The 25,262-nt window shown below is 53.2% G+C and overlaps 1 protein-coding gene across 16 annotated transcripts; it reads right to left on the bottom strand.

Moving 5' to 3' along the window:
- Positions 1-1,480: 1,480 nt before the first annotated feature.
- On the bottom strand, positions 1,481-24,828 carry kif21a (kinesin family member 21A). 16 transcript variants are annotated; one of them, XR_008953398.1, is made up of 35 exons: positions 24,453-24,828; positions 17,639-17,861; positions 16,914-17,096; positions 16,233-16,373; positions 15,770-16,159; positions 15,311-15,426; positions 15,029-15,224; positions 14,731-14,920; positions 14,582-14,648; positions 14,302-14,505; positions 13,996-14,073; positions 13,003-13,084; positions 12,803-12,920; positions 12,257-12,445; positions 11,696-11,895; positions 11,226-11,333; positions 10,938-11,155; positions 10,630-10,774; positions 10,364-10,558; positions 10,189-10,290; positions 9,957-10,122; positions 9,254-9,274; positions 8,540-8,597; positions 8,326-8,380; positions 8,043-8,239; positions 7,355-7,480; positions 4,565-4,701; positions 4,190-4,364; positions 3,956-4,120; positions 3,699-3,819; positions 3,449-3,619; positions 3,171-3,370; positions 2,791-3,091; positions 2,704-2,748; positions 1,481-1,705 (listed from the first exon to the last, which is right to left on the bottom strand). XR_008953398.1 is itself a non-coding variant. In XM_057052546.1 (34 exons), the coding sequence occupies exons 1-34, from the start codon at positions 24,494-24,496 to the stop codon at positions 3,001-3,003; spliced, it is 4,785 nt and encodes a 1,594-aa protein (XP_056908526.1). In that variant the 5' UTR covers positions 24,497-24,827; the 3' UTR covers positions 1,481-3,000. The 16 variants fall into 16 exon arrangements, 13 of the variants coding, with proteins under 13 accessions (XP_056908526.1, XP_056908527.1, XP_056908532.1 ...); XR_008953397.1 differs by having other exon boundaries at positions 2,704-3,091; XR_008953396.1 differs by having other exon boundaries at positions 1,481-2,748.
- Positions 24,829-25,262: the final 434 nt, after the last annotated feature.

Below are 25,262 nucleotides of genomic sequence, written 5' to 3'. Positions count from 1 at the left end.
GACTTCCCTTCCAGGTCATCCGGGAGCCTTGTGTTGGATATTTTGGGACACCGACGACTGGCTGCCTGCAGCTCTAAAACACATCATGAAGGAACAAAGTGTGAGAGCCATTTTGGCCAGAGATGATGGTCCGGAGACGAGCAGCACGTAGGGATGAGCCGAAAATGATCCCACAGCCATTTCCTTCAACGGTGAGTTATGAAATGATGGGATGTTTCATGCCGACACCCGCGCTTCCCTCCATCTTTTAAAGGAGAAAAAAACCCACACTTTAAGCATGAATGTCTGAAACAGTCAGAATTTGACTTTGGAATCTTTCACTGGTTTAATTTTCCTTAAATTGTGCAAAAGTACAGCGTGTCCTGGAATTCTGGTTGGGATTTTAGCGACGTATTTCCTCCAGGACCGAATGAGGTGGGAATCGGGGCAGATTAGCTGGTTTAGAGCAGGTTTTCTTTTAAATGACATTAATGACTTTGTCCGGTTGTTCGGAGAGAACGAGACAACATTAGTTGGGAATTATCGACCAAGCCAAATTTCCAAGCTTTGCCAAATTCCAGGACTAAGGTGCCTCAGGTCTCCCTTGAATCTAAACCTTCTCCAACTTTATTCAGCTTAAGCCAGAGGCAGAAATCCAGATGTTGGACATGAAACTGGGAGGACTGGGAACACACCTCGGACAGGTTAGCACGCTATCACACACACACACACACACACAGACACACGCACAGACACACACAGACACACGCACAGACACACGCACACACTCAGACACACACAGACACACACACACACACACACACACACACACACACACACAATCCCGAAACCTGCAGAGGTTTTTAAAATGAAGCGGGAAGTTTGTGTGCAGTGAAAGCAAATGTGGGATTCAGAGCTGAACACAATGAGAACGTCATTAACGGCTCTAATTAAGGTCGTCAGACTCTGGAGCTGATTGAAAGGTTTCCTGTAACGTTAACTAAAGGAAACCAGCGGTGGGATTTTACATTGTTCAGCACTGAAACCTCTTTCAATCTTTAATTTTCTGCTGAGGCAGGTTAATCCCCCCCCCCTCACACACACACACACACACACACACACCCTCAGAGGGGTGTGTTGAGCACGGCCGGGGGCTGAAATGTGCTCATCTGTGCATCTTGAGAAAACAGCTGCTTCGGCTGTTTTAAAATGAGGATTAATAGATGTGGATCACAGGAGGAGGCCACCGACCACAGGCAGCAGGATCAGCAATGGGAGCACTGGGAACGCTCTGGGAACGCTGGGAACGCTCCTAACATTTACTGCTCACGCCCACGTGCACGGTGGACTCCTGGATGGTCCTGCTGGATTAAGCATTTCTGCAAATATGTCATATTTTGTGAAGGAAGGATCAAAATGACAGAAAGTTTGTGTTTAAATAGCCTGAATATTTCCGTGCTCCACGACACGAAAGGCTGCAGAAGAAGAGAAGGAGGCAGCGTTACTGGTTTCTGACAGTGGCGTTTATTCTCACAAGGCATCTGACATTAGAGCCGCTATGGGGGCTGCTTCTACCGGGGGGTGTTCAGGATACGTGGAGCAGGGAGGGTAGAACAGAAAAGCATCACAGGCTGCTCAAAATTCCGGCCAAAGCGTCGGTCCAGCTTCCCCCCGTCCGGGTGTCGCTCCGATTCGTGGTCCCGTGTTACAAACATCATCCAGAATTCTGAGCCAATACACAGTTGATACATCAGACACGTTGACCGATAATAATCACCAGGAACCCTGGGGGACCCCCTGGGGGCGGAGGAGGGGGGCGCTGGGCTCGGCAGCAGCCGGAGGGAAAGGTCAGGAAGGTTAGCTAACCGTGACACGAACACAGGGTTTAGTACACAGGCGGACGACACGTGAATATCCCGGTCATGTTCTAACAGGTTAAATGTGACAGTGTTCACAAGTGCTCGAGAGTTAACGGAACCAGTCCAAGACTGGGAAAACACACTGGGTCTAAATGGAAGAGGATGGAGGCCAAATGTGGGAAAAACTAATTCAGCGAGGGGCCCAATTGGACCTCCTCAGAACCAAAAGGAATTCTAAAAATTAAGCTAAAAATATTTCAGAGGGACTAAAAAGCGGTTTTATTTTCCCGACATTAACTTCAACGCCAACATACCTGTACAGGTACAGGCTTCACACCTGGCCTCCAGCCTCTTCTGTGAAGACGGTTAGCTTAGCATTAGCTTAGCATTAAGACTGTGCAGAAGGTTTCAGTGAGCGTGATTAACAACAGCGCCGTCAACGGTTCCGCTCCACAGAGAAGACTAAGAACAGTCCAGCCTAAATCTAGACCCTCCAATCTAACGCGCTTCGAAACAAAAGACTCATTTTAGTCTATTTCTCAAGTGGTTGAACAACATGAACTATTCCTTTAGTGAGTCTAGATTCCTAAGTTACAGTCAAAAACAATCATGCTAGCAGGTTCCATTCTTCTAACCTCTAGCTGCTAGCCATAGCATCGGCGAGAGTGGAAATCGGAGGTTTTCTGCTCAAAAACACCAGGTTTTGGTCGCCGATCCGAAACGGCTCTGGAACAAAGCGGCGCGCTAAGGCAGGAGTCTGACTTTAAGGAGAAAGGTGATCTGTCATTTCCACATCAACGTTCATTGGGGAAAAGGTTCTCGGGGAACATTGGTTCTTCTTCAAGTGCGGAGAAACAAACCAAACCTGGAGAACTGGGTTGCGCAGACCAGCTCGCAGCCCATCAGCCGTCTCAGCCTCCCGGCGTCCCGTCACTTCTCCGTTATGACGCACAGGATATCAGCGGTTACATTTCATCTACGACGTGGCGAACTAGCACAAAGCTCAGAGCAGACGGGGGCGACGCGACGGTCACAAACAGCGTGGGGGGGTGCGGCTCCAGGAACCGCTGGGGGGTGCGCAGGTCGGGATCAAAGTGCAGGAGCATCCAAGGATGCGTCAGCGTCCGTCCAGCATCAAAGCCGGCAGCAGGGGGCGCCCTCTTCAGTTACTGGCCACCTCGTCGGCGTTGTCGGCCCCCTCCGCGGTGCTGTCCAGGCCCCCCCGCGCGCGCCAGATCTTCACCGTGCGGTCGCTGGGAGACAGGAAGAGGAAATGGCGTGAAGAGGAGGCTGGCGCGTGCAAACGCGGCGGCCACGTGCGGGGACACTGACTCTGAGGCGGTGAAGAGGTGGCTGCTGTTGGTGGAGATGCTGGTGATGGGGCTCTCGTGGCCCCGCAGCTCCCCCAGAGGCCCCAGCGTGTCCGTGTGCCACAGCTTCAGCACGCCGGCCCGGCAGCCGCTCAGCAGCACCGGCGACCCGGGCACCACGCCCAGCGCACACACCCAGTCACGGTGGGCGCTGGGGACTTGCTGTTGGACAGAAGCACTGGTACTGAGGGATCGTTTGTGAGGCTGAACAGAACCTCCCGTCGGGGCTTCTGTCCGTACCTGCAGCAGGTCTTTACGGTCCAGGTCCCACTTCTTGATGCCGTTGTCTCGCGAGCCGCTGAAGAACATGTCTCCCTGGACCACCAGGGACTCGATGCCGTCGTAGTGAGGAGGCTCAAAGTTGTGCGTGGGCCCGATGCTCCCCAGGGAGCCTTCGGTCACGTCGAACAGCTGCGGCACACAGAACCAGAACCAAACCCATGCTGAAGATCCGACTGTGGGAGTTTCCTGACTTCAGATCGAAACCCACCTTGATGTAGTGATCCTTGGACCCCGTGATCACCAGATCCTGACTGCTGGTTCCGGACTGATCCACAGTCAGACACATCACCGGACCCAGGTGACCCATTAGCTTTCCCGTGGATGCAAATCTGCCAGAGAGGCAAATAGAGCAGATGTAAACGTTTGCGCTGCAGAAAGCTGAAGAAACGACGGTGAAAACGGAGCTTTTTCATTTCATTTCGTTCCAAATGTAGCGGAAACGGGAGCGGCGCCGGCGGAATTCACCTCCGCAGGTCCCACACTCGGACCGAGTTCCCCGCGGCTGCGTACAGAACCGTCCCGTTGGGATTGAGAGCGATCTGGTTGATCTGGTTCTCTCCTGCTGGGATGGCGACGGTGCGGCTGGTGCTCGCCGAGCAGCCGTCCCCGAGGGTGACCTGACCGGAGGACCTGAAGGGACGAGTCCCGTTGAGACCAACACGGAATCGGATGGAGCCAACGGGAAGGGTCGGCACTCACGTTAGCGTCCGCACGCACTTGGCCGAGTCTCGGATGTCCCACACCTTGATGTAGGAGGTGGAGACGGTGAAGACCAGACTGGAGCTGTAGCGGACCGACACCACGTTGTTGGGGTGGCCCGCGAGGGACATGATCTCCTGACCCGTCACCAGGTTCCAAACCTTACAGGTCCGGTCTGAAAGTCAAGGTCAGAGAATTATAAAGTCGCGCAGTTCTAGCGCGCGTTGAGCTGCGCACGTGGTGCGTGCACGTGGCGATCTTCATTAATGCCCGTCAGGTTCTATGAGGCATCGCGGCATCTTCAAATGTCAGAAATTACTGAGCATTATCAGGACAGCGGATGGTGAATACTGACGAGGCCGAGCCCGTATTAACCTTTGGATCCGGTGAAGAGAAGGTCGTCGGTGCTGTCCACGCACAGGACGGCCTTGCTGTGGCCCTCCGCCACGTGCACGCACTGCAGAGTGGACGAACGGCTGCTCTTCGTGGACGGCACGGGGTAAATGACGCCCCTGGAACACACAACACACACGTCAGCGTGATCAAGCGTGAGCAGGGTGGAGCCGGAGCGGCGAGGCGCTGAATCATGGCCCACCGGGCCCAGTCGCGCACGGCGTGCACGAGGCTGCCGACCCAGAATAGACAGACGACATCAACGGCCCAAAGAGAGACGAGGAGGCGTCCCAGAAGGTAGGAAAAGCCCCGCCGTTTGGAACCAGCGAGGTCGGCGGCCACCACGGACGGTGAGGTCGATCCCCAAGTGTCTGTTCCCGGTGACACCTTGGAATCGGGAACGTTGTTGTCCTGCAGCGTCAGCCGGGCCGACGCCATCCCAGGCGGGAAAAAAGGGCAGCTGATAGAGAAACGAGGAGTACGAGAGATCAGGGCATCGTGTACAGATCCGCTGGGGACGGTCCCGGCGGTGCCGGACGGACAGACGGACGGGGACGAGGCAGCTCCAGTTCCCCCCCTTCACCTCCAACCTGCCACCAAGAGCGACGGTTCAGGCAGCAAAGAGAAGTAGAAACTCTTGTACTTGTGAGGATCACGGGCGGGAGGAGAAGCCCGGCGGAGGGCGAGGCCGGCGTCCATCCGTCCTGGAGGGAACGCCAGCATCCCGTCAACATTCCCAACACGCCCCGCTGTTCGGAACGCTCTTCTTCTAGGCTGGACTGCAACTCTAATGTAGACATTTAACTTGTGAGGCGGCGAGCGAGCCCCCCCCTCCTCCACCTTCTAATTAACACAGACAAACGCAGCCGTGCCACGTGCACAGCCACGTGCACGGGTCCAGCTGGTTGTTAGAGGTGGGAAGATTCCTGTCCTCCAATGACGTGTCCATCTGATGGACTCTGGAGATGGAGTCAACTGGGAGCTCTGGGAAACTGCCTCAGTAACTCATTCCAACTTTTTCCTCAAAATTTCCAAATTTTATTCCCAGGAGGGTTTTGAGAAGCTGCGAATGTAACCGGGACATTAGAAAGTCTGAGAATGACAGTCTGGAATGTGGTTCATGACAGCCAGGATGAGACAATCACAGTGATGGATTAGGTGTCAGGGGAAGTCTGTTAAAATGGATTTACCTTCATATTTAATAGACGCCAACATGATGGAAAAACAGGCTGGAAACAGGACGGAAATCAATCATCCAACCTGCACAACAGCTCCACAATTATTTGGGAACTATTTTCAATTCCGCCTCATCTGTAAGAGATGGAGCCACTTCCAGCTCTAATCAGAGGAGAACATTCAGGAAAGTCCCTTTCCCCCCCTGCGGGACATTTGCATGCTAGCGCGTCATGCTACACGTCTATAGGTGGTGATGCACGTAATGGGGTGAGCGGCAGGGGACGCAGGAAGTGATTGGGCCCTCTTCAGGCCCCTAATGATGGGGAGTGCAAAGGAAGACAGTACGGCTGCCAATTAAGCTGCAGCATAATGAAAGCGTGTGCTGAGCTGTTTACACACGACTGGCACAAGTGTGGGAGGCTGCACGAGGACAGAAGGCAGACACATATGCTGCATTCATGTCATGTGGGAGAACCTCTCAGGACAGCTTGACAGGACCACGTTGAGACTCATCTCACAACAGGAGCGGCGTCGCTGCCACTCCCCTTAAACAGGCCGCCACCATTTGAAGGCGTGTTTACAGAATCCAGGATCAGTTCTGGAGAAGCTGCTGTCAAGGGGACACAGGAAGTTGGCCAAAGGCTTCTTTTTAAAGGAGCCGTTGTCAGCAGCTTAAATCCAACTGCAGGAACAAAGGGGAGGTAGAGATACAGACGAGGAGTCCCTGTGAACACGCCGTCGTTCCTCAGAAAGTGTCTGGTTTTAATGAGGGTGCAGCCGAGCAAACGAGCCGCGACGTCCTGGGAGCAGTTCCCTCCACTCATGTAGAACTCCAGAACCTCTTTAAGGCATCGACTGGAAGTGCAACAAAGTCCACGTTACAGCCAGTCAAACGGGTCAGTTTGGAAGAAGTTTGTTGCTTTTAAGTTGCTTAAAATATTCATTTTTCCCAGATATCTCCGAAGCAGCACGCGGATGCACGGACCAATTCTGAGGCTAAAGGGAGTTTCACCCGAAGAATTAACAACGTTTTCCTGTATGCAGACATAAGAATGTTGAAGGAAAACCAGGAAACCACGAAAACCAGGTTACATGACGGAGGAAAGGTGCTAATCTCTGACCAGGACACAACATTCCGATCCAAAGAAAACAGCTCAAGGCAGCAAACTGGTGAGAGAGAAGCTTCCAAGGCCGGAGAAGATATGGTCAGAGAGGAAGGCACATGTGACTGGATCCTGCTGAGGATCCGACCGTGTGTTCTGGACCTCTCAGCCATCCCAGACACTGAGCTTCCAGCTCCTGCGACACCTTCCACCCTTTTAGCTACATCAGAATGTTCTGGTGAGAAGGAACAGACGGCGAGTTCCTCTAACCATGTGATCAGATATTAGACGATGGCGAGCTCATTAAAGCTGTCCGCGTTAGAGAGGCAGAAGCTCAGCGGGTTAAAGGGCGACACGCCAGGCGCAGCCTTCGGTGATTGGACCGCATGCTTCTCCGCAGCGGAGACGGACGGGAGGAGGATTAGTAGAGCTGGAGGGAAACGGTTTCCTCTCGGTTGGAGTTGCAGCTGGAATGTGGGCGACAATCTCTTACTGTTTAGTCTCCTTGACCTTTGCCCTGTTGCCCGCTGCTTGTGCCTTGTCATAGGTCTTCCTGCGAGAGAGCGGGGAGGGTTCTGCTGCCCGTTTTTCCAACCCAGATGAAGTTCTGGAGCCTGAGCTGATTGATCCATTTTATACAGTCATACACAAACAACACAAAGAAAATGATAAAACAAGAGAAACTTATGAAAACAAAGACACGGATATGAAGATGTGAGCATGCAGTCACACACAGAAACAGTTACCTGATGTTCAAGTCCCAAAACTGTGGTGGTTCTGCTCCAAGCTCACCATTAACTACTGACTGCTCTACAACTCCGAGTCCTGTACCGGCCCACGGGTCAGTGTGGGCCGCCTACTGAGCACTTACGCTACAGCGGAGAAACGGGGCTCTAAAGCGTCGTGCTTAGTAGCAACGTGTCGCTGAAACAAGCATTTTAAAAAGGTGCTCACAGGAGTGATGAAGAAATCGGCAAGAGAACTGTTCAGAACCGCTGCGGCCCACATGCTTTACCACAGCGGCCTCATCAGGCTGCTGCAGCCAGCTGATGTACAGACACTCATGAATAATGCAGGGACATTATTATATACAGCAGGAGATGAAGGGCAACATCAAACATGCAGGAAGGAAGGGATTAGTAATTAATGTGTTAGTGAAAGAGTGCCGGGCCCGGACTTACATGCTGCCCATTTTAGAGGAAAAGCCAGGGGAGAGAGCGGCGTAGTCCCTGACTGATGAGCCTGACGCCTCCACCTCTCCGCCCCCATCTGGTGTTTCAGCTAAAGGCAACATGGAGAAATCTGCAGCGGGGAGCTCCAGGATGGAGTCGCTGTTTGCATACAGCAGCTCCATCTGGGTCGTGGTCCTCCTGCGAGCCTGAGGGGAGGAAAAGAGGGAAATAAAGAGGGAATCATGCAAAAACAGGAAGCAGCGAGCGGAGCAACAGCAAACGGTCGTAATACCTTGTTTCTTGTTTTGCTCTCACCGCAGAGCTTCATCAGGTCTGAAGCCAAACTGCTGATCACAAGAATACTTCCGTGAGGAGAAATGCCACATGCATTGGACAATAAAGCTAAAGCAAACGTAAACACGGCCTGAACGGTAGCTGTTATTGAATGAGATGGCAGAAACTGTGGAGGACATATAGTAATATATATAGTAATAATATAAACTCACGCTCCATCAGCAGAGGGACTCTGTGCAGACTCGTCACTGCTGCTGTCGTCTCCAGTTTCTGTCAAATAAGACAAAACAAATGTTAGAGTGGAGGGGAAAATCCAGCGTTCCATGGTCAGTTCATCCGGCCTAACATCCAATCACTAATCCGTGGTTGTTTCCAGCAACAGGAAAAAACGCTGTACAAAATGGAGGCAGAGAGATGAAGCAGATGGGGGCGATGTGGCGGGGGGTCATGCTGTTTGGTCCACAACAGACGCTTGGTCCTCACTGAGCTGAGCGGCTTCACAGGAGGGAAAAGGTTGGCATGTCAGAGAGCCATGAGGTGTCAAAGATTTAGAGGAAGGGGGTGTCAGGGAGCCAGGGCAAAGGTCAAAGGCCCAACATGAGTCAGAAGGTGGTGGGGGCGTGAGGAATCATTAGGCCGTTGCTCCCTGCAGAAACGGCTACAAACATCCACGCGGAATGGTTCCTGTGGAAGGGACTAAGGGTTAGCAGGGTGCTAAAGCATGGAGCTGTAGCACGAGGTGAGCGAGGAGGAGGAGGAGGAGGAGGAGGAGGAGGAGGTGCATCCAGATGAAGGGAGGCGAGGGGAGGGGGTCAGCAGACAGACACGGGAAGCCTGGTTGCATCGCACCTCATGCACCTGCTCAGGTTAGGTGTTTAGTTTAGGTGAGGCACCATGCATTCACAACACTAATGTGGTCCACTTACCAGCTGAGATGTTACCTAGTTCTGTAACAACATAAAACAAAAAAACAGAAAAGGTGGGGGAACAGAAAACAGGTGATGCACAAATCAAAAATCTGAGTTTGACAGATTATTAGGGACATTGGAGGTGTAAGAAAACAAGCTGGGATTTTCCTGTTCACCACATATTTCCCAGCCGTTTCACCTGGAATGGCCCTAATAGGGTGTCATAAAACAGCCGCCCAGAACTAAAAGCACGATTAAATAAAGAGTGAAACAGGTGCAGAGACCGGACGTCTCGCTGGACAGAGGCTGCCTGTCGATCAGGGCTCATTTCAGATGGCAGCATGCTGCATTTATTTCATTTCTCTGTTATTTTGAGGCCGCTCCTGTTCAGCAGACGCCCGGCCCGACCGCGGCGACCGGCCCGACCGCGGCGACCGGCCCGACCGCGGCGACCGGCCCGGCCGCGGCGACCGGCCCGGCCGCGGCGACCGGCCCAACCATGCCGACCGGCCGGAACCGCCTACTTCCTGAGAGGCTCTTCACATGGTTCCTCTGATCATGATGGGAATCACTTCACTTCCCTCTTCACTGCCATCACAGTCCACCGGAAACAACTTTTATCCAGACGGGATCTTGAGGACACCTCCAGGAAGTAGGCGGGGTTAAATGGGTGTGTGTTGGGTGTGTGACCCCGCCCCCCCTCAACACACGAGGCCGTTACCTTGCAGCGCGTTCCCCAGCAGCGCATCCAGCTCCGGGTTGAACTCGGCCTTCTCCTTCAGCATGTGGAAGAGCAGCTGGTTCTGGGTGGCGCTGGTGATCTCCGTCTGCTTCAGCCTGCCCTCCATCACCTTCACCTGGGACTCCCGCTGGGCGGCCTGGAGGCCCTGGAGACAGGCTGGAGTTAGCCACCACCGGCGGCACCATCAACAACCACACCTGTGTGAAGGCACCTTATTGATTGCCATGGACATAAAGTGATCCAGGAGGAAACGAGCCTCGGCCAGCGTGCAGGAGCTGATGACGGCGGAGACGTCCACCGTGTCGCCCTCCTCCTGCAGGAGAACGCAGCATCAGCCAAACGCTCCGGCTCACGCGGCCTCTTCGGCGCCCGCTCTGCGTCCTCACCTTGGTTTCCTCCATCTGCATGATGTTGGCCTGGCAGTCCGCGATGCTGTCGTTGATGTAGTCGATGTTGGCGGTCAGCGCCTCCACCTCCTCGCTGAGGGGGGGGACGGTCTTCTCCGCCTCAGACCCCTCCCTCAGCAGACGCTCCTTCTTGCGGATCACCTTCTCTTTGCGCTTGGTCAGCTCCTCTCGTTGCTGCGACCAAAGACACGATTAAGCTGCTGGGCGAGGAGCGGCGCCTCCAGACGCTCCTCGCCCAGCTTCACCTTGAGGAGCCGGTTCATGTCGGCCTCCATGTTAGAGATGGTCATCCTCTGCATGATGACGCCGGAGATGCGGCGCTCCAGGGTCTGCCACTTATTGCGTGCGACCCTGGTGGAGTAAACACCAACTGTGCGCCTGTAGGGAGATCTGCACACACAGCGCGCGTCAACAACAGCATCATCTTTTAGGCACACGGAGGGAAACGTGTTCCGGAGCCCGATCCTGCTGCAGAACCTAAACCAAAGCTGCAACAGCGCATTTGTGTCGGGGATTCAGGGATCTGCTTGTTTGTTCATCTGCACAGACTCACCGGGCGCTGGTGGGGGCTGTGCTGCCGGAGGAGTACATGCGTCCAGACGGAGGGAGTCTGTGGGGGGAGTCCTGGGCCGGTTCTGGGAGGTTGACCTTTCTGATCACCTTTCCCGAGCTGGGCCGAGCCTGCCTCCTGAGAGCCGTCACCTCCTCCGTCTTCCTCCTCAGGATCAGCTCCTGCTGCCTCTTCTGAGCTTCCAGTAACTTCAGTTGGTGCTGCAACCGGACGTGGGCATCAACGAGAGCTTCAGCAGGGTGAAGCTGAGCATCACGGGCCGGGTCTCACCTCCTGCCGGCGCTGGTCTTTCTTCAAGGACGCGATTTCTCGATTTCTGCGAGATTCGTTCATCCTGTTCTTCTCCTGCTGCTCCTTCATCTGCTTCATGAGACGCACCTAAAATGGAACATATTCTGGATTGAAGTTTTTATGGTTTTATTGGCCACGCAGTGGTGTAATTTTAGATCCCCCTCCCACACACACACAAGTGTTAAAATCAGGGATGAGTGTGACTTGATGAGCACAAAGGGACCGTCTACAAAGTGGAGTGCAAAATCTAAAATATCCACTTATACTCCCAGAATAACTTTCACTCCAGGTATTGGGCTGAATTTACTGCCCAAGCGCTCAGATTGACCAAACAAAACAAAAAAGAATTTATTTCTTATATCTTCGTTTGGGTGTATTTTGCAGACGGTCCCTGAGCACGCTGAAATTTGCCTCATCATGTCTAAAGATCATGAGGTGGCTGCTTCGACCTTGGTCTTCTTCATCTCCGCCACGTCCGTCTGCAGCTTCCTCAGCTGCTTCTCGTACTGCGACTGGTTCTTCAGCAGCCGTGCGTGCTCCTTCTGGGCCGAGTGCAGCTTCTGCAGCTCCTTGTTCATGACACTCAGCTTCTTCTCGTATTCGGCCTTAATCTTGCGCGCTTTGTCCTCCGAGCCGCTTTCCACCGAGTCTGAAGACAAAGAAAAACCCCGCGTGGTTTAATATGCAGCAGTCTGATGTTTCTCTCCTGGTTTATTCAGTCAAATCTTTGATCTGCTGTTGTCAAATAGTCCTTTTGTGTTGCTGGTTTTGAATTAGAGATGAGATCTCTGCTGCTCTTAGAAATCAGGCAGGATGCTTTGATCCATCAAATATAAATGTCACCGTCAGGCTGCTGGTGGAACAGCCGACGCTAAAGGATTCTCTGAAACATCGTTTCATCTTTTTTCATTTTTAAAGAATAAGAAACATTTATAACAACAAGCAAAAGCCTTAAATTCCCCCCAGGAGCAGTGACAGCGGAGATCTTCCCAACAGGGTCCCGGTCTCACTCATGTTGTGGAGGATGCGGTCTCGCTCCAGCTGCGTGTCTTTGATCTTGCACTGCAGCATCATCAGCTTCTGCTCGTACTGCTGCTTGAGCGTGTGCAGGCGCCGCTGGCTGTTCTCCAGCTCATCGATCAGCTTCTGCTTGATGGCGATCTCACAGGTGATGTTGGCCAGATCGGCCTGGAAGTTCTCTGTGGAACACACACGACCACAACATGCTCCTATTTCAGGAATCCTTATTCATGGTCACTTTGTTTGGACGGAATTCTGATGCGGCAGGGTTAGGATCCATCAGCACATTGTTCTGTTTGCATTTTAAATTATATACTGAAGTAAAAAGAATTAAAAATAAAGGATGTATATTATTTACAAGGCTATAACATGTCGTATCATCTGTGATGGCCTTTTGGTGAAGATGTGATTTAGACGTAAATGTTAATAAAGTGTTAAACCGGCGGAACCAGCTTGTTCTGCGCTGCAGCTTTATGTAATGATCGAACAGCGCCGCCTGGTGGTGAAGCCGCGCAGCTGCAGACATTGATCCCAACCTTTTTCATCTGACTCGGAGTCAGAATCGTCTGAACTCTCCTCCACATCCATCTCCTCCTCTTCCTCCTCCTCCTCCTCCTCCTCTCCTTCCTCATGATCGCTGTCTTCCTGGACCTCCTGCAAAGACAGAACAGTGGTTGGTTGACATGTAAAGACCTCCTGGACCGTGAGAATTGAGGCCAAAGGCAGTGAATCCCACCATCTCCGCGTCCTCACGCTCCAGCAGCTCTTTTTCTGTGCTCTTTTCCAGCTCGTTGTCGAGAACTTCGTCCTTGTTGACGCTGAAACAATGAGATGTGGTCAGATGTCAGATATGAATCCTCCTCATTTGGTGCTGAAGTATCCAACACACATGTAAACAAGCACATGACAAAACTCCAGCAGATGTTGGACTTTTTCAGTGGACCGGTGGACCCATGAACCCCGATTTAAGGTGTTTAGTGTATATATTGTGAACATTGTGAACTTGTTTACATGTATATAAATCAGAAAAGATTATTGCTGAGCATATTTTGTTCTTCTTAGCAGCTGAAAGAATTGTTTATCCATCCAGAACATTTTGGAAGGAGCTGCAGAGTTTTGGAGATTATCAGACATGAAGATCATCTTCACAACATCAAACGTCTTGAAATTAAAGCTCAAACAAAACTCAATAATAATAAGGGAAATAAAAGTGATTTAGAAAATGTTGCACTTGTAGGGACCTGATCAGAAGATCAGCTCCTAACGATCTGCTGCTCCCTTTAGGCCCCGTCTCCTGACCAGCTCGACTACAGCAGGGATGCTGCTCATTTATTAACATAATAAACTCATCAGCGACGGTACAAAAACATCCAAAAATAAGGTGTCAGCAGTGTTAAAACACTGCCAGCTCACATTCATGTTCCTGAATGGATAAACGCTGTAAAAGCGCTGGAGTGTCAGCAGCTTTGACCTTGTATTGAAAAATCTCCTCCTTCAATACAAAGTCAGAGAATGAATCCATTAAAAGCAGCAAGGTTTTAGCGTGACGGGTCAATAAACGAGCAGGCATTTACGCAAGGATCCAAAAGGAGATAAGAGTGGTTTATATTGTCAAAATGAAAAAAACCAGGAAGCAAAGCCGACTCGGGTGAGGAAAAACCTGCTGAAAACATAAAATAAATGAAATGATAGGGAGGGAACGGCAAGAGGAGGGTGGAAGCTGACAAACCTGACGTCCTCCACCTCTTCCACCACCTCCTCCTCCTCCTTCTCATCCCTCTCCCTCTCCTCCAACAGCTGTTGGAGCCTTCGGGGAGGAGTGATGGTCAAAGGAAGCGATAGAGGAACCAAGGAAAAGACCAAGGGAAGAAAGGTCAAACGAAAGGTCAAATCCCATCTCACACAAAGGCATCGCAGCACTGCTGCAGGAACCACCCATGAACTCATTCTAACACTATAACAACATGTTATTACACCTATTACAGCGGTAATAACACCATCAGTCACTCCACCACAACACAGCTACCAGCTCTACCTTTTCTTCTTCTTCTTTTCCCGCTTCTTCAGTTTTTCCAGGTCTTTCTTGGCCAGTTCGATGATGTCAGAGGTCTCCTTCTCGGGCGCCAGCGCGGCGGAGGCGAAGGCGCCCGGGCCTCCGTAGAGCGACTGCCGATTGGAGGCGCGGGCCAGGTTCTTCCTCAGGTGCTCGTTCACGGACTCACTCTCCAGCAGTTTGGCTCTGCAGCCCAGAGAGACCTTTGATATTCCTGCACCACATTTAATATTCTTGCCCAATCTGAGGTGTCACAGTTTACCTGAGGTCTTCGATCTCTTTGATGTAACTCTGAATCATGTTTCCAATCTCTTCGGTTCCTCCCTCACCTGGAACATCAGTAACAACGACAGACATGAGCTACGCTAGGCGCCCCCGACGCCCCCGGGCCAGGCTCAGATCTGGAGCTACCTGCCCTGCCCAGGGCCTGGTTGGCCTGGTCGCTGAGCAGCTGGGTGAGGCGCGCTCTCTGGGCATCGATGGTCTCCTGCATGGCCTTCACCCGCACCCTCAGGTTGCTGTTCTCCGTCTGCAGCATCGAGTTTTCATGGAACATGTCGCTGAAACTCTCCACGCCGTCCTCGCCGGCCATACGTTTGCCCTTCATGGCAGGGGACACATCAAAGGGAGCGTATCAACCTCTGGGGTTACTGAATCAATCTCCGCTGCACCTGAAGACGCCGGCGATGGCGCGCTCTGGACTCCTCACCGACTTGTACTCCATCAGCTCCATCTGCAGACGGGCGATCTCGGTCCTCAGAGCGCTGATCTGCTGACTGGCCTTGTCCTGGTTCACCATCACCTTGTTCTTGATGTTGCGAGCCCGGTTGGCGTACTTCAGAGTGTTGAGCGTCTCCATGAAGTCGCGGTCAGACGGACTGATGCAGGCGATCATGACTGTTTGGCTGACGAGGAAAAACAAAACGAATCCACTTTTGCATGTTTATTTATCGTCAGTTCATGCTCATCAGGCCGGCTTCACCCCACTGACCTGTTCCCTCCTAACGAGTCCTGCAGAAGTCGGGTGAGTTTGGAGTCTCGATAAGGCACATGAGACGCCCGCTTGCTGCGGTCACCCAAAGCGCTGATTACATTCCCCAGAGCCAGCTGCAGACAAGACGGGGAAACAAGATCAAACACCCAAAATCTGCATGAGACAAGTTACAATCGTCATGAAGAAAAACACCAGATTCTTTAAAAGTTTAAAAACAGCAGCAAGCGCAAACGATTTTAAAATGCTGATTCCTGCAACCAACACAGGCAAATTTTTTTTTTTTTTAAATTGACTGACAGAACGCGCTGTATTTGTTGCCGTGGTCTGAATTAAATAATAAAAATAAACTGTTTTCTAATTCTCATTTCGCCCGTTTGAAACATGCGAGACACCATTCGGCCAGCAGGGGGCGGTAAAGCGCCGCGCGCAGCCGTGAGTGACTCAACAAATCCTCACCAGCCCACAGTTGATGGAGATGCCCTCCTTGGCTCGGTCTCCAGTCGCCCCAGTTCTCTTCAGCCTCTCAGAACCGGCTAAGTCCACAAAGTGGAACTTGGCGGTCAGCGTCTCGTACTCATCCATCTCAGAGTTTCCGTTGGAGACTCTGTTATCGGTCTCGTTCTCCTGCTGGGGGACAGACACAGACCCGTGAGTCCCAACGCACCAAGCGTTTCCGGTCAGTCGTCTTTTCAGCAATGCAGAGGCCGTACGAACATTGTCAGAGGCACAGACGCGGACTTGGCACAGGTGGATGGTGAAGATGGCGTGTGATCGAGAGCTCTGGACATTCATCTGCGTGCTCGCCGTGGTCCGAGACAGAGCTCCGAGCTTCAGGCACTGGATCATCTGAACCACAGACAGACTTTTACTCATTGATACCATCATTTGAACAACAGAGGCAACGTGGAACAGGCCTTACCTCGGCCTCGGAGCCGACGGTCCGGGTGGTCACTCCCACCGTGTAGATGCCCCCGTTAGCATCTTCGTGGATCTTGATGTGCGATTTTTGCTTCATGTCTCTTGAGGAGTCAAACAGGTCCAGAACTTCCTCATTATAAAGCTATGGAGAAAAAAGTCTCTCTGGCTGAAACACGTATTGGATAATGACTCAGTGATGAACACGTTGCTGTAGCTGATGCTAATTAACAGCAAAGCAGTCGTGTCTTTTATATTTATAGACCGAAACTGCGCCACCTGATGCTGCTTTATGCTACGTTTTTAGGTGATAGGTAATAAACCACAACACCAAAAGGTCGCAGCTCATCAAAACCGCATCCGGACGCATTTTTGGTGAGTTTTGTATTTAATGTCCACATTCCTCAGATTCCTCCTGCCGTGGTGGTCTGACAGGAGCAGCACAACTGTCCGCTCACGTCGCCGCCGTTACCCCCCCAGACACCAGCACCTGCCCCAACACCTCCAAACGCCCCCCCCCATGGCAGCTGCTGCGGTTCAATTGTCAGTGCGGCCGTTCCCGGGTGAGAGAGCGCCGCTGGGGAAGCTCGCTGTCAACAGTATGAGCCTGACCCCTGACCTCTCCGTAGGGCCCTTCTCGCCGCGCCCCAGGTTTAAGGTCAAACCCACTGAGGTGGGCGTTTACCTCAAGAAACTGGGCGTTGATCTTAAACTCGGGCACGGGACGGCCCTGCGCCTGCGCCGCCTCCCGACGCTCCTCGATGCCCTGGAAGAGGTGGTGGACGGCGCGGGGGACGATGCCCAGCTCGTCATCGCCGATGTTGACGTCGAAGCCCGTCCCCATGGTGTAGGTCTTCCCCGAGCCGGTCTGGGTGAGGAGGAGTAACGGGACATGAAGGGTTCGTGAGGTGGTGTTGCATTATGGGTAAAAAAAAAAAGAAATATTAAAAACAACATGTAAATATGGATGATTGATTCGGCCTATAATTCCATTCATCAACAAAAGATTTTAGTTTCCAGTCAGCAGAAAATGGGGCCTGTTTTTATCTGTGGGGCGTGTGTGTGTGTGTGTGTGTGTGTGTTGTGTGTGTGTGTGTGGGGGGGGGGGGGGCAGAGTTTCTGATCCAGGCCAAAGAAAGTGTGTTAATGAAGCTCCAGAAGTGGGCCGGCGCTGAGGAGAGGAGTTACCACGGTGATAACGAGTGTCATACGCTTGTCTAAACGGAGCGTGCACTTGACTTCACAGGGAGTCGGTGCAGCGGGAGCGCCGTTGCTACGGCAACCTTGGCAGACATGGAAGGAGGGGGGGGTGGGTGGGTGGTGGCTCGAGGAGCCTGAACTTGCACGTTATTTCCATGCAGGACAAAGAGAAATGAGGAAACAGGAGGTTTAATTCTGGGGCAGATTCACCTGCCCGTACGCAAAGACGGTGGCGTTGTAGCCCTCGAAGCAGCCGTCGATCAGCTTCTCCGTGCAGGTGGTGTAGATGGCGTCCTGCTGCGAGTCCATGTCGAACATGTAGTCGTAGGTGAAGGCCTTGTCTTTGCCCAGGATCACCTGAGGCTCTCCGGGCATCACGTAGGTGCAGATGTGGCATCCCTCGATCTTTTCTCTGGCCAGCTGAGGACGAATCCTGAGGAAAACCAAGAGATAATTCCATAATAATAACAATAATTCCCAGATGTTTTCCTTATCCAGGCTGGACTCCAGGCTTGGGGAGGCACCATCCTGGCAGCTCCAGCTGACCCAAACCCTCCTCTCTCTGCAGGGGGACCAAAGTGAGGGCTGCTTCAGAGACCCTGGGCCGCTGATGCCTGAAAGGTTCCCTAAACACGTTCATATCTACCCGAAACCTCGATCACCATCAACGTGGGGCTCAGCAGCCTCTCGCTCACCAGATAAGACGACTTAAAAGCAATTCTGCTCAGCTCAGAGGAAAAAAGCACCTGACAGCAGATCTGGCCGCTGCTCGGCCTGTCCGGGGTGAATAGGGGCCCCATTGTCCCCCAGGCTGGGGGGGGGGGTAATGCTTCCACAGTGCAGCCATTGTGTCCACCAGGGCGACACTGGAGCTCAGCGCTGGCACCGCGGACACGGCCGCAGGATTATTCCGCTGGACCGAAGGGGGGCGAGAAGAGGTGGCGTCCGTGTCTGGAGGGTCACGACGAGCTCGACGCCACCACAGCTGAGTGGGAGCTCCAGGTCCTGGTTCCCCTCGTTTAATGAACGAGGTGGGAACAGGGTTAGGGGTCGGAATAAAGGTGCCTTCAGAGTGTCCTGCAGACACATTCTGTTGGAAAACTGTTGGAAAACTTTCATTTCCTGAGGAAATCCTGCACATTCCTGCCATTCTCAGCTGCTTGGAACGATTCGGACCGTTGGACGTGTTCGACTGGTGCTGCACTGGAAGAGGAACAAACATAATCACAACCATCTGGCCCCTCTCGGCTAACCTGATGATTCCGGAGCACAAAGCGACGGTCAAGTTCACGGAAAAACCCAGCAACAACGACACCTTCTCATCTGTTTCGGATCAGAACAACCATGTTTCTGGTCTTGTGAATGTGTTCTAATTGAGTCCAGTAATCCTAAAGCGGGAGGGACCTTTGTTTCACATGGTTTAGCTCAGTAATTAGGTGTGAAATCCCCTCTGTCAGTCCCACCACACGAGCCGTCCGGGAAGCTAAAGCCATTTCCTGCTCAACCCGAGGAGAATCATCGCCTCAATTAGGCTAAAATCACCACAATGGGATCTAGCGGCACAACTGGGGTAGCAGGTCTATTTTAGGATAATGGATTTAAGGCTGAGGTCAGAGTTCAGGTGAGGGAGGGTCACGGGGTGCTGGGCCGGTCCAGCAGAGACTCTCTGTCTGGCCCTCTTGGGTCCAGAACAGATTCACAACATTCTGGACTGTCAGCAGTCACAGTTTAGGGCTCCACCAGTTAAAAAAAGATCCCAGTTCACGGCTCGTTCGCACCCACGGACACACCCTCCAAACCACCGTCCATAAATCATTCCAGCTGCTCCGTGGAGCCACGGGGGGGCGAGTGGAGGACGGAGGGCAGAGGTGTGAGGCTCCTCAGCTCCTCACTGTGGAGGAAACGTCAATAACAGGATGGTCTGGAACCGGCCCAGATGGAGCGATTGATGAGGATTAACGGGGCCGCTGGGGTCGCCGCGCAGCACTTGGCTGAGGGGACGTTTGTGTCCACGTGGAGCTCTTGTTGCCACGCCCAGCAGATCGGCGCCTGAGCGCCCCCTCATGGTCGTGGGTGTAATGACGGACACTTCCAGACATCAGCAGCCGTCGCCCGTTTGTGTCTTAACGACAGACGATGAAGGTGCCGAAAGGGAACTGGTCCGGTAGGTTTCACCTAATCGTTTCTGATCCTCTCCGCTGCCTTTACTCTTAATCCTCCTGTCAATCACTCCCTAAAGCAGCAGCTTCTGAAGTGTCAGGCGCTCCGAGCAACGTCGGATCGGAACGCCGTCGAGTGGCGCATGAAAACCGCAGTTTTCCAAACGTGAGGCCAAACATCCAAACAGACAGATAAAGCTGCAGGTTCTGGGGCGTCAGCTGTCCAGCTGGGACGGATCCCCCCTGGGAGGGATCCCCTCTGGACGGATCCCCCCTGGGATGGATCCCCCCTGGGAGGGATCCCCCCTGGGACGGATCCCCTCTGGGACGGATCCCCTCTGGGAGGGATCCCCTCTGGGACAGATCCCCTCTGCTGAAGGCTTTTCCGATGCCTCCTCAGGCAGCCAGGAGCATCAGGAAAACCACCAGCGTGCGCCGCCCTCCACGCCACTATATTTAACGCCATATAGGTGGGAATTAAATAACGCCGTACCAACGTGCTTCTACAGTCCGCACTGTGTGCGATACAGAGGATGTGGTTGCTATGGTGACGGTAATCAGAGCCAAGAATTAAAGTCATAATCCAACCCCGGCGGGGCCAGGCCGGCTCCACCCGTCGGAGACTTCAGGGTGAGGTTAAATCCCTGCTAACCCCAAGCACGACCCACATTACAGCTTGAGAGAGAATTCTTCCAGTTTTGGTCACACAAAAAGAACCAGAACCTTTGCTAGTGGACCTAATGATCACTGCAGGCAGAAAAATGGGATTTCCTTTTCTTAAGGGAAGCAGGCAGGAAAAAGGGAGCAGACCCCGCTCCAGGTGGGCTCCATCTGCCCTGAGATATCGGTGCCAACCTCGTTAGGCAGGTTTTTGAGAGGAACCACCAGAACTGGGCCCGGTTGGACGGGGAGCTGAGTGAAACGAGTGTCTGGCAGAGGTTAGGAGGACATTCTTTGGCTGTTGTGCAGTAACGCGATCAGCCTGCAGCCTTCTGGCTCACGGAGCGACACAGAACCATCACGGTCACCAGCAGCAGCCTGGTTCATCTGTAGCTGGGGGGGTCGAAACTGTGGCTGCAGGCCGACACCTCCCTGACACGCACAGTTTTCCCCCACTGGCCCAAGAGCTTTGGAGCCTTTTGGAAAATATATTTAAAAAAACAAACAAGTCCTCGTGGCGTGCTGATAACGGCTTCACTGCTTCCCATAGGTCAGGGTTCGAGGAGCAGACCAGCCCGTTATTATCGGGGGGGGGGCGACATAACTGGGCTGGGAACGCCTCACTTCTGCTCATAGTTCTGCATGTTGGAGGTTAAAGTTGCTCCTTTGCAAATGGGCACAAACTCATGAGACGATGTTCTGGGCCCAGACCTGCTCCAAAGGTGCTGATGTGGGCGCGTCCAGGACCGGCCTGACCTCTGGCCACAAAAATCAACTCTTTAAAGTCACTGATACTGAGATGAGGGACAGGAGGCAGTTCAGCCCCGTTCTGCGCAGCAGCCACGACACATCTGCAGCGTTCAAGGCAACCAGATAACAGGTCAGGTAAACAAGCGCGGTATCAGCTGGATCTGGTTCTGACCGTTAGCTCAGGGAGCCCTGCCTTCACCCACTGTGCCCCCCCCCGTGACCCGAGAGGGTTGAAGTGGTGACGAGACAAGTTTGATGCTAATGAGGCCCGATGGGTCTCTGCACAGAGCTAATTAGCACAGCGCTGCAGTGTCAGCTTCAAATGGGGTTTTAACCAGCCCAGGGTTCCAAACATGCCTCAACCTCTCTGGAGATTTAGATTTCAAATGTTTTGATTTGAATTTTTATTGGACCTAAATAAGCTCATATCCTCATAGCTCGTGCGCTGTTAGCTTGAACGAGGGGGCACGAAAGCATCGCTACCTTTCAGACGAGCCATCAGGACGTAAATAACGAGGCTCGCTGAGCAAACACGTCTGCTTCTATTTGTGAGGTTCTGCTGGCAGTTTGGTGATGGAAGTTCAGTTACATCCTGGGCCCATTTGGGGCGCCGGCTCCACATTTAGCTCTCATTCATTTTAGTCCTTAACTGGGGGGCGGGGGGGGGCAACAACCTAAAGGTGTGAAACTGCAACACACCAGCCGAAGGCAGCAGGAGAGAGCAATATATGTGCATGGATGTGGCCCACACACACACACACACACACACACACACACACACACACACACACACACAGGTTGTCCTTAAACACAGCGGGGAGCCGGGGGGCCGGGGGGGCCGGGGGGGGGGGGGCCCGGCTGGCTGCATCAGTGCAGATGCAGAAATATGCCGCCTCCGTAAAGGTCGCGATATACATAACTGAGGTCTCCCAGCAATGCTGTGGCCGGGCCGAGTCTATTCTGGGGCAGCTCGGATCTAAGTGTAGGTTATGATGTGGATGAGCTGCTGTCACCCTGGGAACGGAGCAGGAACCGACCCAGAATGTGCTCATGGACGTGCACGTGGATAATGGGGAGGGTTCTTCTGATCGGATCATCTCACCGTCACGGTGCGACCTCCCCTCCAGACGTCTGATGACGACGCTGAACAGGGGCGGAGAAGAACCATCCAGCCCTGGGGGCCTGCTCCGACCATCCAGCTCCGACCATCCTGCTCCGACCATCCTGCTCCGACCATCCAGCTCCGACCATCCTGCTCCGACCATCCTGCTCCGACCATCCAGCTCCGACCATCCAGCTCCGACCATCCTGCTCCGACCACCTCGCCCTCACCTCTGCAGGACGCCGGCCTCCCTCCCGCCCTCAGCAGCCTTTTTGTTGTCGTACGACATGAAGGCGGCTCATTAAGCAGCAGTAAATAGGTCCTGTAATCACACGGCTCATTTTAACGAGCTTTTACCGAGCTCGCCGCTTAAGTCTGGAGGCTTAGACGTGTTCCACCGGTTGCTGCCTCCATGTCATTACATTAGAAAGGTTATTAACTAAGGTCTCGTTAATCCCATTATCGCAGGGCCACGCCCCCCAGGTGATCAGCAAGTCCTCACAGGAGCAGAGAAACTCTTTGATTTCACCTTCTCCACGACCGCATGCGGTCGCCTCGCTGACGAGCCGCCAGCCGTTGAGGGCGCTCCCTCCAGCTTTGATCTCTGACTTGAGTATGAACCACGTGCACGTTGCTGCCTCGTGGACGCAGGCAGGTCTGACGAGTCCTCCTGAGCCCCTCCCCTCAATGCAAACATGATCCAGCCGTCTCACACTGAGCAAACAAGGCTCCCGTAGAGTCGACCTGCAGCCACCGAGCCTTTTCTCCGCCCTCATCCTTCACGTGCATGCGCGCAGACACATACGTGCATGCGCACAGACACAAATACAAAGGTCTGGGGGCTTCTGTGGGTGTCTGACAGAGCAGGACGGCCTCTGTTGGGGTAATCTGGGGTCTTAAACTGATTAAGCCTCATGCCGACCTCTCAGACATAATGCAAGCAAGTATTAGGCGGTAAACATGACTCGGCAGTAAACAGGAGGGGGTAAACATGACTCGGCAGTAAACAGGAGGGGGTAAACATGACTCGGCAGTAAACAGGAGGGGGTAAACATGACTCGGCGGTAAACAGGAGGGGGTAAACATGACTCGCCGGTCAACACCTCGGCGGCCGGACGGGTTATTTGGATTTGCAGCAGCTGACAGGACGGAGCGGCACCGTTCTGAACGCACGCAGCACATGCAGAGCGCCGTGTCAACAGCCCTGACGAACTGTTTTGCCAGTTGGGAGCCGTTACAACACGCCACTGCAACAACAACACGCCCCCCCCCCCCCCATCAGGAAATCAGGTACTAAACACTGACACGGCCGAGATGATGAGTCCAACTGTGCTTTTCATGGACAGACGAGCATTTACGTACAACATGTGTGAAATAAGGCGTGTGGAATGTTATCCACACCTTAACCGCTGGGGGGGAAAGGGGGGGGGGGGGACCTTTGAAAGGCCATTTTACCCAGTTTAGTAAAGCAACTGTATATCCTCCTTATAATTATTGATTTTTAGAAACAGAATACATTTATCATTAAAAAAGCAGCAGCCCAGCGAACCTCTGCATGGATACAGTCGAGCTGGAGGAACAGCCCATAATTATGAGAAGGGATGAAACAGGCCCGTTACTGCTCATCTGAGCCCCCCAGGGATGAAACAGGCCCGTTACTGCTCATCTGAGCCCCCCAGGGATGAAACAGGCCCGTTACTGCTCATCTGAGCCCCCCAGGGATGAAACAGGCCCGTTACTGCTCATCTGAGCCCCCCAGGGATGAACAGAGCCCTGCTCATCCCTGGGGGGCTCAGACCAGCAGATCTGGAGAGGCTGCCTCCTCAGGCTGGGTGGGAGCGGCCTACTTCCACAGCAGCTCCTCAAAAGTGCGGCTTCACAAAAACATGGAGATAAAAGCGTTTGCTGGCTGTCTCGAGACACCAGCCGCGTGGCTCCGTGGCTCCACGTTCCGCCGCGTGGCTCCGCCTGCGAACCTGCCTTCGCCTCTTTGTGAGACGCACAGGCCGATTGTCCTCATCCTCCTCATCCTCCCTCATCCTCCCTCATCCTCCCCATCCTTCCTTCTTTTCAACCCTCGCGAGCGCTCGCGCACCTGTGCATTCATTTGATGTTTAGCCTCACACGTAAAGCTGCACCTCCCGCAGGGATAAGGACAATAACCTGTTAACCACAGCAGGACGGGGGGCAACGGTCGGACCCGAGTCACCGTGTCTGAAACCATCCCGGTCCGGGAGGGGGGCGCGCGCGCCGCAGCTGACCTGTGCAGGTGGCGGCTAAACCCGCAGCGCTGACTGACAGGTGGCACCGGCCACGCATTACCCGCAACATTTGAGACATCGGCGTGACTTACCTCAGCGCTACGCGGACTGAGCTTTCGTCCTGCCCCGTCGTCATGGTTACTTCAACGATGATCGGTGGAAAACGGAACGAAAAACGGATTTTTTTCGCGAATTAAAAAAAACCAGCAACTGCGCACTCGGCGTCACCCGCGCGGACACAGCTGCTCACCTCGACCTCCGCGCCGCCATTAAATAAAAACTGACACGCAGTTGCGCTCGCGGTGTGGTCACCATGGCAGCAGCCCGCAGCCGGCGCGAGGGCTCCGCGTGTCGCGTCTAAGTGCGCCGCATCTCTGCGCACTGCGGCCCGATGCTTCAGCTCCGCCGGCTCGAGCTCACTCGCAAAGCACCGCGCGAGCCATCCCCGCGCGCGTACACACGCGCACAAACACACACATGCACGAGGCAGCGGGGTGGGTGGGAGCCGCAGTGCGTCACAAACCACGCCCTCTCATTGGTTACTGGGCTGCGCCGTGACGTCACAGGCGTGTGAGCGGCTGTATAAAAACTGTGTATTACTAAGAAAGGTTATTTTTATATTTCCGAGGATCACGGTGCTCACTGATTATTCTAATAATATTCATGTATTTATACAGGTGATTCAGTTATGATTATTTTATTTACAATAACAACCTGTGGACCAACCCAAGATGTATACGTTTGATGCTTGAAGGATTTCCTTCATGAAAATTAAATCAAATCTAAATTGTTCCGCATTTAAGTTAAAGGTCACACATTTTATTCATTTATTCCTTTACCACACGTCACTAGGCGAGTCTTTACTGCCACCGTGTGGCCGATGGCGGCTATAACGTCGTACT

This window comes from Takifugu flavidus, chromosome 13 (assembly GCF_003711565.1).
Source record: "Takifugu flavidus isolate HTHZ2018 chromosome 13, ASM371156v2, whole genome shotgun sequence".
Classification (NCBI taxonomy): domain Eukaryota; kingdom Metazoa; phylum Chordata; class Actinopteri; order Tetraodontiformes; family Tetraodontidae; genus Takifugu; species Takifugu flavidus.
Note: the sequence above shows the minus strand (reverse complement) of the source record. Positions and strands in the feature narration are given on the sequence as shown.